The sequence below is a fragment of the Pseudonaja textilis genome, chromosome 4 (genome assembly GCF_049901715.1).
Source record: "Pseudonaja textilis isolate UNSWEBS1 chromosome 4, rPseTex1.2, whole genome shotgun sequence".
NCBI classification, from domain to species: domain Eukaryota; kingdom Metazoa; phylum Chordata; class Lepidosauria; order Squamata; family Elapidae; genus Pseudonaja; species Pseudonaja textilis.
In genome coordinates, this window is record NC_141993.1 from 15688281 (window position 1) to 15703463 (window position 15183).

General features: G+C 36.8%; 1 protein-coding gene across 1 annotated transcript in view; it reads left to right on the plus strand.

Moving 5' to 3' along the window:
- Positions 1-15183, plus strand: part of HK1 (hexokinase 1) — a 43300-nt gene that overhangs the window by 6590 nt on the left and 21527 nt on the right. The window contains exons 2-4 of the mRNA XM_026713547.2: positions 4652-4814; positions 10328-10476; positions 14758-14877. Of these exons, the coding sequence (XP_026569332.1) occupies positions 4652-4814; positions 10328-10476; positions 14758-14877 (432 nt within the window). The remainder of the gene's footprint in view (positions 1-4651; positions 4815-10327; positions 10477-14757; positions 14878-15183) is intronic.

Genomic DNA, 15183 nt, shown 5'->3' on the forward strand with positions numbered 1-15183 from the left:
ATTTTAGTTAGCTGTGCAACAAGTTACTTAAATTCCAAATGACTAAATGTATTTTTCAGGAAAGCTGAAAAATGATCCTGTTGACTATTTATGTAGCACATGTAAACTCTCGGGAGTTGACTTCAATTCCTAGTCACATCATGGACATACCCTTGTTTTCTTGGCAACAATATGGAAGAAAGTTTACCATAGGCTTGTTTTTTAAAGAACATTACTTTCCAATCTAGTTTATAGCTTTGGAATTTTCTCCCATCTTAAGTAATTGTTTGCATCAAATATTAGAAATAGTTGACAATATTGCAAACCTGGATATTGTTTTCTCTTATTTTTGCTTTTCTTGCTTTCTCAGATTTCTTAAGTTTGAAGTTTCTCATCAATTTTCAGAATTTGCTCTGGACAATTTAAATTTCTGAAATTCTAAATTCTCACACTGAACATCAAACAAAACTCTTTCTGGTTCTCAAATTCCAATTCCTAGGACATCTAAGATTTTTTTTCTGTCCTGCTTGAGCTGGTGCAATATGTCCAACCCTATCATCTCAGCGGCAGTGCTGAAATGTTACAGAGATGCCATTTCATTAAAAAGAAAAGTCAAGGGTTGTTTTTTTCTAGTTTGGATACCTTCTCAGTTGTCATGATTTAGTTAGAAAGGTGTCTTCATTTAAAGCAAGCACTCATTTACTTATTAGTTTTGCTTCTTAATTGGATTAAAAGAGAATCATTTGACAATTGATGCTTGGTGTTCACTGTGAACAGAAGGAAAAAAATTGCACTTTCTTTGGTAGAAGAGTACTACAGTTTCAGACCAAATATAAAACATTTGGCAAGGTGATGTTTTGGGCATGAGGTAGTGAGCCAAATAGATTCCTAAAATAAATTCTAAAAACTGGCATTCCAAACACTTAGTGTGTAGTATATTGGAAATACATGAATTATTTTCCCTGCAGCAAAGACAGTTAATTGCACAGTTACGTTTTGATTTGATTCCACTGTTGCAACACAAATCAGTGGTTACACACTTGGATTCCAGGATTTTAATCTTTATTGATGTAATATAATAATAGGCAAGCTACAATCAGCCAACATCCTATGTAATTTGGTTTTAAAGTTTAATGTAAGGAATAAAAAGCAAAAACAGATATGTGGACCATGCAAAAAAATAATTCACAGGAAGGCAGTTTTTTTGTTAAGTTAACAAACTGTTAATTTAACAGTATGTAAACTTTCAGTCTCTAAGAAGTCTTTCTTAAGGATATAGAAATCCTGGAAAGGAGAAAAAGAAGAAAAATGTGTATTTGGTCTACTCTAAGATGTAGTTAATGCAGATAATTGCAAAATGCCAAGCTTGCTGCCATGTAAAATATGCTTCCATGGATGCTTCTATAATTTTGCATTCCTCAAGATTAAAACTGGGCTGGTTGTGCAAAAAATTGCATAATGCTTTCAATTGTGTCCCAGATAAATTACAACAGAGATTTCCCTTTTTTTATACAGTATATTTGTGGTGAACAGGGAACAAAATTCTTCTCTTGTGAACTCAGAAACCTGGTAGGACCTCTTGAATTTAACATGAAATAGCTAAGGGTCTGTGTGCCATCCCTTGCGCTCTCTTCCAAAACACAGTCCAAGACAGATTTATTTCAGATCTATTTATTTAATCTGTTGTGAATGACATCACTATTAAAGGCATGAGTCTAGTTAGCTTAAACCTTCCCTGTCTTTCATGCCAGCAGATGGCCTCTAGTCCTTTCTGGGAGGGATGCCAGGTACTGCATTTGGGGTACAGTGCTGTGATAGCACAATCTTTTCTCTGAAGGCAGGTAATTCTGCTAAAGTACAGTTCTGCTAGTGGGCCTTTGAATCTTGATCTCTGCATGCATTGTAATGAAAATCATTTTGCTAATGCCTTCAAAGCAACTACTTAGCCCAGTGTTTCTCAGCTGTAGCCACCTTCAGATGGTGGACTTCAGCTTCCAGAATTCTCCAGCCTCCAAGGGAATTTGTATTAGCTTAATATAAATAGGATTATAGGGAAGCAAACTACATTAGTTGAGCAAGCATGGAAAAGTATTTCTGACTTTGCTTTCCAATTGCTCCCTCCAAATCATTGGAGTATGGCCCAGATTTAGGATAGATACTTAAACTCCTGGTCCATTTTTAAATAATATTAATTATTGCAAATTACAGCTTCAGTTTCTCAAGAACTATCTTATCCTCTTGCTGGAGTATGTTTAGAGATTTCTTTACGATATTGAAAGTAGGGGCTTCTCTGTGAGAGTGTTCTCAATTTCTTCTCCACCAGGTTTCCTTTTTCAGTCTATTTACATTTTCAAAGGAGTTACATAACTCTTTATTTTAGTTCTCCTTTTATTGATTTTGCTGTTTGCTCTGTGTGTCATGGGCCTGAAAGCACTAGAAGAGAGAATCTGTTTAAGTGGGTCTGTATTTGATTTGGTAGTCTGATGGCAGACTACTTAAGCATTTGGAATACATGGGAGAAAGTACTACAAAGTAAATGCTTAAATACAAACATTTTAAAAGCACATTGTTGAATGGGAATGTTGGACTGAACACGAGGCATCAAATGTCTAAAACAAGATATTGCTTGTAGAAAGTTGGTAGGGGATTAACGTTCTTTCATATGAACCTTTTTTCATCCAGATGTGGATTTTTATTGTTTGAAATACTGGTTAGATTTAGTAGGTTTTATCTATGTCTACCCAAACAGTTAAGGAGAGCAATTTAAAGTTCTTTGGAAGATGCAACATCAGGACCAATTTTGTTCCTCTGGATCATGATCATGCATAGAAAAAAGTTTTTTAAAATGCTGATAAATGTCGGCTGAAGCCTTTAGAGAGATTAAAAACATTAAGGAAAACTTGATCATTAATATGCTTTGTCAAGATTAAAATGGAATCTAGAATTACTATGTTTCAGAGAACTGCTGCAAATAGCATTAATAGGGCTTTCTTCATTTCTAGCTGTTGGATTACACAGAATGCTACCTTTTATTATTTCTACCTGCTTAATAATATCTGTGAAAGATGAGCTGTTTGGTTCCCTCCAGATATTTTGGGTCATACTGTATTCTGCCCAACTTGTCATCTCTTTTGCTACTTGAGATTGATTTGAGTTGAAGTCCAAAATGCTTGAGAGGAATTAAGTATAAATCATTTAGGGAGAACTGCTTCTCATCATGTAATTTATAATTCCAAATCTCTCCATGAATCAGGATAGTTCTATGCGTGAGTGTAGGAGATGATAATTTTCACACTTGTCCATTGCCCAGGAAACACCTGTTCTTGGAGTTACAACTGCTCCCTCCCTATGATCTCATTTCAGGTGCTTGACAAGCCGTCCACATTTATAATGGATTGCTGCATCCCACAATCACAATGATTGTGATTTGCATTTTTGTTATTGGTTTTCAGCAAAAAAAAAAAAATGTCCGTTTGGAAGAATGGATTTGCTTAACAACCATGTGCTTCACTTTACAACTGTGATGATTTGTTTCATGACCATTGTAAAAGGATTATAAAATTGAGTGTGGTCATGTGTAGGAAGTCAGCCCTCCCCACCCCAAAAGAAAAAAAAAGAAAGATTTCCTAGGATGAAATCCTTCACTTCTCTCCACTACTAGGAAAACACTCCAGGCAGTATGTTTTATGAATGAGATACTTTTGTATTTATTGACAAAACTGGAGTATTCCATTCAGTATCCATTTAGAGAAATCCAGGCCACAAACAAACCACTTTTAGCCACAGCTCCCCCAGGCTGGAGCTGATAGGATTAAGAATGAGCCCAAATTCTAAGGACAAGATATGAACTTTAGGACATAATAGGATTTACCCACACCATTAGAATAACAAAAGACACAAGGCTCACTACATTGCACAACCCCCTGGAGCATCTCAATCACAAAACCTCAGAACCCTATAAAGATCCATCCACTTGCTCAGCCATTTGGTCAGCCACCCCAGAAACACACTGCTGTCATTGAAGTTTCTGGAAACCAAAGAAACAGAGACCACCTTTCCTTGCAGCCAGCATCCATTTTATTTCCAGCGTTTTTCTCCAGGCTTGTAACTGGATTGGATTTTGCTTTCGACACTGATATCAGCCCCTGGTCTTCTTTACTCTGTGAAATGTCTGTAAAGAAATTTCAGCTAGATCGTTTTCAATTTTGTTTTCTGATTGAGGGTTACACTGATGGCCATGTGTATGTTTTGCCTATTTATTTTTTTCTGGACTCAGTTTAAGGTGGTCTTGATAGTGAAATCTGAACTTCTTAGAACCAACCAATACAGAGATGCCTTCTTTTGTTTACATTTAGCTGAGAACCTCACTGTTTTGTCATTCCTCTATCATTAGGATAAATCTACATTACAAAGAGAATAATTTTGAGCTGCTGCTTTTCAGCTCAGGAATTTCCTGAAAAGCAAGGGGGTCTTATTTGTATATTGTGTTTATTTTCCTGGGGTGGGGCATAAGTGTTTTAATTGATGGAATTGGAGATTTGCAATGAATATTACCTGCTCTAAGCATTTCGTCTACAGCATGCCATACTTCAGCATTTTAAAAAGATTTAAGTTCAGAAACAAAATCACACAAGGTTTGAATCTTCTGTGTTTTTCTCTGCCTCCTATATAGATTGATAAATATTTATATGCCATGCGGCTGTCAGATGAAACTTTGCTGGATGTTATGGGTCGCTTCAGGACTGAAATGAAGAATGGCCTCTCTAGGGATTTTAACCCAACGGCCAGTGTAAAGATGCTGCCTACCTTTGTAAGATCTATTCCTGATGGCTCAGGTAAGGGTTATCACTCTTGGGATGTGGCTGCTAAAATTCTTCATGAAGATGGCTTCTTAAAACAAATCCAATATTGTTCCTTCCCATATAGTGAGATCTGACTTGCGGCCATAGTGGTCCTAATGCAAATAAAACTAAGAAAAAAAGTAATACTAGTAGCATGATAAAAAAGTTTCCAGTCTAATAGAACATGTTATTTACCAAAACATAAGTTACAACTATTTGTATAAGTTACGACTATTCATTTGAAGTTAGAGTCACCAAAAAAAATGATTTGTGACTGGTCCTCACACTTACGACCCTTGCAGCGTCCTCAGGGACATATGATCAGAATTCAGGTGCTTAGTAATGTGCACGTATTGACAATAGCTGCAGAATCAGATTGGAGGAAGCTAACATGAATAATAGTTACATTAATAATAAATACAGAATTTGATAGTAAGGTTGAAACATTATAGCGTATTCATTCACAGGTGCAAAGAATGTCACATTTGCCACGATGTCATGAATAATATAATTTGCAAGATGGCAGGATGATCACACATCTTATACGGCTTTTATGAGATGTTTGAGTATATCAGCCATTAATTGATATCATGTGCATAGACAATCTGCGGTTTTAGCATCCTTCCTCTCTTCTTACTTATCACATGATGTAAACTCTCACTTCTGAGATATTGGCAGACCACACTTTCTATTAAATCATTGTGCATACAGTGCACAATGGATAGTTCAAATTACAATTTGCTTGCATTTTAAGATCACAAGACAAGAGCAGGTGGGAAGAGGAGAAAAACAAATTTCGGGTTATAGGCAGATAATACAAATTAATTCCTTAACACCTGATCATGATTTGCCTTTACATTGGAATGTCCTTTCAAGTGTTTTGCTAACTGGGCATCTGATTTCCATTTTCAGGCCGCAGGTTAATTTACTAGCTATTACAGAATCCCCGTTTGTTTAAATTGTACTGGGACTTGTTTACATTTGCTGAAAAAAAGGCACCATCTGTTCCACTATTTATCTTTGAGGGCTTTTTTTTTGTGATAATGGCTTGTTTTTAAGCAATCAATGGACTACAGTGATAAAGTCTATTTGTGCACTTGGCATAATGTGAAGTACTTGTCCCTGGCAGTGTCATTTCACGTCGTTTGATCTCCAGAAGTGCAATACGATGCATTGGCACCTGGAAGAATTGTGGTGATGTCACATATGTTATGTTGGCATCACAGAAATGAGGGCGGGTCATACAATTTTCATCAGTTGCAATTTGTATGACGATGTCATGACTCACATGACATTCTCCCTGTGACATCACTCATTCTCCCTGTGAATGTTCAGCTTGGAAGTGATGCTGATCCGACAAACATTGTGTTATTGCTTGGGAAGGTGTGCTTTGCACTCCTTGTTGAGTTTGAGAGAGTGCTTGGCGTCAGACCTCCCAAACAGATGGCAGCATTGTGGCGTTACATGAATTCCTTGTTGGCTTTCAGATTTTGCACAGCTTGCATTGCTCCTTCACTATGGCTGGGGGTTAAACAGCACAATTAACTACTCTACTGAATAACCCCACTTTCTGGATTTGCATAATAGATTGACCTGTAAATAAATTGGGTTTGCAATGCACACTAGGAGATAGAAAAAAAAATCTGAGATGAACATTGATCATGTTTAGCTGCCTGTTCGAGTGTATCTTGAAGTGTCTTGTTTAAGCGAATGTGTGCAAATTTTGTTTGTAAGTCAGGCTTGCTTTGAAATGAGGGTAAGATAGGACTTGTTTGAAAACTGGGTAGGGCAAGATAAAAGATTTTTCCAGGTCAGGCTGTACAGTTTTGTGTTTCCTGTTGAAAGTAGCAGGAACTACAATGTCAGAAGGGCTTCTGAAGGTCACAGAATAAAAATTTGGGAGTTGTTTATAACTTTCTGATCTCAGGTTGGGTACATCTGTGAGAATGTCTACATTCTTCGAAAAGGGAAATTTAAATGCAGGGGAGTACATATGAAACACCTATTCTTGAATCATTAAAGCAGACTCATCTTTTGCCAAGTTCACCCGGTTGCTTTTGAAGCTATTCCCTGCTGTCTCTGGAGGTGATCATATCCATTTGAAGCACTTGTGCGATTGCCTTAATGATGAACAAATCTCACTACTGTCTTTTCGGAACACCTCTTTTGAAGGATATACGCAACCATAACCTGTTATGTGGGTGGTTCCGATGTTTTGGAGATTGCTAATAGAAAGTTGTGGCATTCTGTGCATTTTGGCCCTAATATAGGGGGTCTTTTCTAGAATTAGGCAGGAAGATTTAGATAAGGCACAGCCCCTCCTTGCTGGGAAGCAGGATGATGTCCTCTTAGAAGTGTGAGAAGTTTCTTCAATTCTAATTTGATTAGAAAAGAGGAAGAGGACCTCAAGAGTGATAGAGACCAACGGCTTTCATTTGAATGAATGAATGAATTAATGAATGAATTCTTTATTGGCCAAGTGTGATTAGGCACACAAGGAATTTGTCTTGGTGCATATGCTCTCAGTGTACATAAAAAGAAAAGATACATTCGTCAAGAATCATAAGGTACAATACTTAATGATAGTCATAGGGTACAATAAGCAATCCAATCATACTAGGAAACAGTCAATATAAATCGTAAGGATACAAGTGACAAAAGTTACAGTCATACAGTCACAAGTGGGAGCGGATGGGTGATAAGGTGTGATGAGCAGTTTAATAGTGATAGTAGTGCAGACCTAGTAAATAGTGGGACAGTGTTGAGGGAATTGTTTGTTTAGTAGAGTGATGGTGTTTGGAAAAAAAATGCTCTTGTGTCTAGTTGTTCTGGTGTGCAGTCCCCTATAGGGTCGTTTTGAGGGAAGGAGTTGAAACAGTTTATGTCCAAGATGTAAGGGGTATGTAAATATTTTCACAGCCCTCTTTGACTCCTGCAGTATATGGAATGGAAGGCAGGACGATAGCAATTGTTTTTTTTTAAGTCTGTCTTGTTGGGTTGCAGAACCAAACCAGACAGTTATAGAGGTGCAGATATAGACTCAATAATTCCTCTGTAGAACTGGATCAGCAACTCTTCTTCTGCTACTCATCAATGCTGCCTACAAGGGAATCCAAACCCAGAATTCCTACCACATTTTTCAAGACTGCAGGGCAGGGAATATTAGCTGGTCCAGTTCAAGCTGTATCATGCTGGCTCATGTTTTGAGTCTATATTTCAACTCCCTAATCTTGACTATTCCAAAGCAATATAAAACAGTTTTTTGGCAGACTGACATTCTCCCTGCATAAATCATGGTTTCTTTTGGGAGGAAGGAATTACTTGGAATCTTTCAGTCTATTTTTGGCAATTTGTTTAATTTCAGTCACTTAGTAGGTTGGGATGAAGAATTTTTGAATCTTTGGGCAAGATGTAGCAAGTATTGACATCCTTTTTTGTGGGGAAACAGTTTCAATAGTTTTACAGGTAGTCCTCAACTTACAGTCACAATTTAGCCCAATATTTCTGTTGCTAAGTGAGACATTTGTTAAGTTAATTTTTCTGTTGCTAAGTGAGACATTTGTTAAGTTAATTTTCCCTCATTTTACGACCTTACTTGCCACGGCTTTTAAGCAAATTGTTACAATTGCAGTTGCAAAGTTAGTGACACGGTTGTTGAGTGAATCTGGCTTCCCCATTGACTTTGCTTGTCAGAAGGTTGCAAAAGATGATCACAGGACCTTGGGACACTACAGTCATCATAAATATGAGTCAACTGCCAAGCATCTGAATTTTGATCACATGACCTTGGGGGAATGCTGCAACAGTCGTAAATGTGAAAAACGATTGTAAGTCACTTTTCATGTCATTGTAACTTCAAAACTCACTAAACAAACTTAAATTGATACTTAATGCTCTTTCCTACATTGGATTTATAAATAAAACTGGTTGATGTTTTAATAATTGAAAGGAATATACAGATAACAGACCTAGAAAGTGATTTGGATAGTTTTCATATTTTGATTTACAAAGATGTTTTGTTCAGGTTTTGAAAGGTTTTGTGAAAAGGGCCCAAAAGTGAAAAGGAATCAAGGTCTAGGACAGTATTTGAATGGATTAATGATCAAAATTGTTAAAAGTAAAAGGAAGGAATATAAACTTGGTTTATTTAATTAGGGTTAAAAGTAGATACATTGTTATCCCTGGTAACACTTAATGGATTTTGGCTGACCAAGGACTGGATGATGATGCTTTAAAGATTTGTTTATAGACAAGAGAGAGGGAAAAGAGTTTATTTATTGTATTTTAAGAGAAAGTGAAAAGTTTCTAAAATTGTTTAAATTTATTATGAAGGGGGAAATAATTTCTTCAGACCAGCGGCCCCCAACCTTTACGGCATGGTGGCCTGGCAAGGGGAAGGAAACTGGCCAGGTGCAAGTGATGGGCTGGCACGCATGTGCATGGGCGCTCTGAACGGCGTGCGCAATTTGAGCTGCATGCATGCGTGTGTGCTAGCCAACAGCTCACATGGCCCAATAATGAGACTCCTCCTCCTCCTCCTCCTCTTTTTCCTCTTCCTCCTCCTCCTCTTCCTGTATTATTTTTTTCTCTTTCCTTTCTATTTTTTTAATTAGTATTGTTGTAATTGTAATCCTTAATAAAAGTATTGTTAAATCCTGATATAGTGCTATTCCTGGAAATATTAAATGTGGTTCCTCATTTGGTAACTTCATAAAATGTTGTCCACCAGCAAAATTGATTCTGATTAAATTATGCAGTCTTTGGAATAACAGTTGAATATGTTTTTTTATTACTATATTTTCTTCTATCTCTTTTATCTTGGAATTAGATACTTTATTTTATTTTTTTATATGGTTATAAGATTAAACAATTAACTATCCATTTATTTTGTTGTTGTAAAATGATAGCAGGTTATTTTAAAACTGGGAAACTAGTCTTTAATATTAAAACATGCTTAATATAATGGAACACTTTATTTCATATGCATTGGAGACCTCTGAGAATATAATCTTAGTTAAAATTTCCAGGTGGTTGAAGATGCTGGCTTATCAAAAGAAAATAGTTAAAGGAGTTTGTACTTAAAAGGGGATTATACTTAAAAAAGAATTACAAGTCTTTCCCAGCTGGATTGACATATTAGCTGGAAATTGTATTCCCATCATATCTGTGCTTCTTGTGAGCTGGTGAAGAGCCTGAAAATTTCTGGGGGAAGCTGAAATACATTGAGTGTATAATCTTTTGTATTTGTCTATCTTGTTACAATAATTATGTTAATTGGTAATCTTAACTTCAAAATGATTCAAGATTGCCTATTTCGGTCCTATTAGATAGGCTTGAGGGAAATGTTCTCAGTTGATATATCAAGATCAAAAAATGATAATTTCCTAGGTTAGAAAAGATAAGTAGATCTGCTTGTGTAGCCCACTAATGGTATTTTACTTTAAGGGGTGGGAAAATTTAAATGCCTACTTCTAATGGCTAAAGTGACACCTGTTTCTTCCCAACAGAGAAAGGAGATTTCATTGCTCTGGATCTTGGTGGGTCTTTCTTCCGAATTTTGAGAGTGAAAGTCTCGCGTGAGAAAAAGCAGATGGTGCAAATGGAAACGGAGATTTATGAAACGCCTGAAGATATTATGCACGGCAGTGGAACACGGGTAGATTCTTCTTTAAGTATATAATTAACATTCTGAATACTTCCCATGTTGCTTGTTATGTTGAGTTCATCTCTTGGATTTTCTGATACTTAATTTTGAAAGGAAAAACAAAATTAATTTGTTATTTTAATATTCAAGGAAATGGAATATTAAAAATCCTAAAACATGTTTCTTGACAACTTAAAAAATATATTTTGGGATAAATTTCCTCTCATCATTTTCTTGTTGAAAAAAATGTGCTGAACTCCAGATTTTATTACAAAAAATGTCCTTTTATAGTAATTTCCTATTACAAATATGGCTGTTTAGCATAGAAAAGTGGAATGTACATCAAATATGCAGTGAAAGCTAGCTGAACTAGCAGACAGACATGTCTCTATGATGAGTGTGGATATATTGGCATAGCTGTGAGTTAAAATATATATTTTTTATTCTGTTTCTTCATATGTTTTTATATCCATCTTTATTTTTCTTTACTATATCCTGGGATGGGTGAGTATGATTAAACATTTTAAAGATGTGACTGTTTAGAAGAAAATGTTTCACTACAGTGCTACAGGTAGCAATCCTTTGATGCTTACTTGAGAATAAAAAATTAAATATTTTCTAAAGTTGAACTTGATTCCAATAACTTCATGGATACATCCATGTGAATTTTGGGGGCAACAGAGTAGAAATACCTATACTGGTTGCAGAATTCTGCAGTCACATCATTGCAATTTGTGCTGGTTGTTTGGTGGTTTCTGTCAAAAAGATCTGTTTGTAAGAACGGGTTCGCAGTTAGGAAAGCTGAGTTGCTTAAAGACCATGGACTCACTTAATGACTGCTGGATTCAGTCAACTTATAACCATAATGACTTACAACCAAAAATGTATATTGTAACTGACCAATTGTGGTCATAAGTTGAAAACTATCTGTATTCCAACTTATAACATTACTTGAAAGGAATAAGAGAGATCTAACGTATTTATTAAAAGTATTGGCTGCTCAAATATTGTAATAAATATATTTGATCTGATTTGATTAAAAATAATAATAAGCAAAATATAAACAAGGTTAGAGGCGCCTGAACATATTGCTTTGGTTCAGATGGTATAAGTAATAGAACAACCATAGGCAAATGGGTGTGTTTGCACTAACCAACTTTTGTGTTTAAGCATGCTGTGTGAACCCAGTCAGTGGGTGTTACAAGGGAGTTTCTACAAGAGGGCCAAAGCAGTCTGTTTTAGGGAAAGAGGTCAGCAAGGAGTAAACTTTATTTTCATATCTAATTCACCTTTGCCTGATTGCCATATGGTAGATCTTCTCTGTTTATTTTTATTTTTTTTACCAAAGGACTTTTCTGTCTTGATCCCTATGTATACATTTTGCAGCCAGCAGCTCAAGCTGCGGACATTATATGGATGGTTGGTGAAGCCAAGGAAGGCAGGAGAATTCCTCCTACTTCCTCCACTTAAATCTCTTATGTAAGTTAAAGAATTGGTATCTGCTATCACTGATGCTGCTTTTTTTTTGAAACCTACATGACACCATCCATTGCCATTTCTCTTCCTTTTCCCAAGATGTACATTCATGATTGGGGTTCTGAGCCCTGGCAGCATGGCTGTTGAGCCTAAAGAACGATGATTTGGCCTCTGGCATTCTTTGGCATTGCTAATGCAAAAAATTCTTCGTTTGAGACGATTGATGCCAAGATTATTTCTGTGTTTGTTGCTGACTGGTTGCTTCCAGCATGATCGTGGCAGAATGAGAAAGCATCTTCGATGGTACTATGATCGAAGATTCTGATTTGCGTCATGGGTTGTTGGCATCACGCAATTTGTTAGTTAGCAAGTGCAACAGCTAAATTTTCAGCAGTGACTTAAAAGCTATGTTAGCGGATGAACTATAATAGTGATGAAAACCCCTTTGGACTTGGTATATTAAAAAGTGCCTAACTTGACATCACAGCTTCCCCCCTGAATAAAAGAGAGACAATTCTCTATCTTCCTACCCCTACTATACAATAGTATATGGCGCACTGTCTTGGACATTGACACTAGGTTACCATGAAGCAGTGGCAAGGTTGGTCCCAAAGTAAAAAAAGTCCTCAATTTCAGCCATAGTACCACTGCTGTCACCAAAAAGGCTGCCTTGTTCTGACCAAGGCTTATTGAGACACTAACAAACACACGTTAGTCCCCAAACTCTTTTTTCTTTATTTCAACGGCTGTGAATTTATTCATTCACAGCTCATAATGAGTCTCAAACAGTTTGTAAATAGTCCTATGGAAGTCTGCCAAAGTCCTTCAGGATAAGTCTGATAAGCACCCACCTTTATCTTCCTTGAAATGCTGCCAACGACTAAATTTCCAATTAGTTATACAAGGCCAAACGGAGCACAAATTCAACAAAGCTTCAGGTTTTGAACCGACCATTTACAAACAAAATTGCTTCCTGCAAAGTTTCATGTCCCTTTGCACTTCCTTTATACCTTATGGAAGAGGCAGTGACCTCCAAGCCTGACTCCTGAGTCGCCCCTTTCGTCTTAACTGCTCTTGACTTCTGGCAGCTCTGCGCATGCGTGCACTGGGAAAAGCCCCCCGGTTCCTCTGGCTCGCTGCTGTCAGATTCTGGAGTCTCTGGAGTCAGCACATAACTCCCTGGCCCCATCTCTATATCGGTCTGGCCCATGTTCCTCCCCACTGTCCAGCTGTGCTCTCGTCTCCACAGGCTGCCGGCAGACCACAACGTGTCTTGTGCCATTCTCCAAGGCGTGAATGCCTTGTGGAACTGTGCTGTTTCCCCCACAAGCCCAGTGCTGTGTACTGCTTACCTTCAGGTGGTGTTCTCTTTCTGTTGATAGACCTCTAGGGGTACCCGAGGCTGCTGTGGTCACAAAAGGTCTTCATTCTTGGTGCAGCAGCTTTGGAGAATGCTCTTCCATGACGCCTGCAGTCTCCGGAAAACTTGTGAAAGCACACTATGTTTTCACATGATTTTCAGAGGCTCTGGAAGCCACACAATTTCTCAAGGGACTAGACTGAGGCTGCATGAGAATGGGGCATGCTTTTGAGTGTAGTCATTAGGCGTTGGTGAACATTGGCATAAATGCTACTGTAGTATTCCATACAGAACATTGTGATGTGTCAGTTTTGACACACATGTATTAGGTTTGTCATCAAAGATATATCAGTTCCCAGGTTGGATATTCTATTCTTTTTTTTTTCTTCCCATGAACGAAGGTCAAACCATTTAAATTAATGCATTATGACTTGCCATTATTTTCAGGTTTGATTCTATTTGTCAAATGACATTTGATTCCCTGTGACTTTAAATTACACATAACAATTTGGGAGACGTAACAGATCAAATCACATGAAGACCATCATGTTGTTGTTGTTGTTTGAAAAAAAATCAGAACAGGAAACATTATATTGGTCTTCCCTATCAGGCACTATTAGGGTCACAGCTGTTCTGGAATTTTGAAGTCTTGGTGCATCTGGAAGATGAGATGGCTGTATTACATCTTTGACTTTGCTGAAAATGTACAAAAAAGGATTTTTTTTCCTGAACGTCGAGGGAAAATAAATGAGAAGAATGTGGTTAAAGAGCTTTGTAAAAAATGAAGTAATTTGTGTTTTGCTTAATGAAGAAGATAGTTCAGCCATATTATTGTACTAGTTCCTATTTCCCTATTGTAGCGCTTGTTGTCCTGTCCAGCCTTTTTCATAGCATGGGAAGAAACACAGCCTTGAAATCATGTTCTAGTCAAACTCTACATCATTTGCCTGCATTATGCTGCATTAAATACACACCCATTTTGCATGTTAAATATTCAGCAATTTCTGGGTGTACTTTTGAAAAATATCAGATTTTTTGCATGGGATCGATATTCTGGGTAAATAGAAAAATGCATTGTTGAAATGCCATAGCCTAGGAAACATTGGACTTGGCCTCCTTAATAAAGAAGATCACACAATTACTTACCAATACCACAATATTTATAAGTGGATCAGGAATACTGTATCAGATTTGGTTTACTTTTTTCAGGGAGGTGCCGCTTTCTAAATTCCATGATGATGATTATTTTTTGTTAAAATGTAATATATATAAAAAAGAAATTATCTGGAGTTGTGGTCTCCCAACAACAATGAAATAATCAACTGTTGTCATGAAAGTAATGGTTCTTTAATTATTTTTCTCATTTTATATTAAGGCTTGTAATACATTTCTATTAGTATAATTAATATTATTAGATTACTTAACATTCTTTTGTCTTTATTTTCCTTCCTTCTCAGCTTTTTGATCATGTTGCTGAATGCCTGGGAGACTTTATGGAGAAACAAGAAATTAAGGACAAGAAATTACCTGTTGGGTTCACATTTTCATTCCCATGTAGGCAATCTAAACTAGATGAGGTATGTCTAATCACAGGTTTGCAAAACCTATGTCATGGGTAGAAACTGCTTTGATAAATTGGATGCACTCACTTGAACTCACAGACTTAGCTTTCTAATATTGCTTGGGAACTCTGTATCAAGCCAATAACTGTTATTGCGGCCTATCACAGCTTTACAGAGTGATTTCATGGTTCTTCTTAGATTAGTAGGATTAAGCTTATAATAGAGGATGATTTATAAGCAGCCTTTGGAATCAACAGTTGTATGAAATCCTAGAAAGGTGTTCTTAATGTATTATGTGATAGTCAATGAGTACCTTCTGAA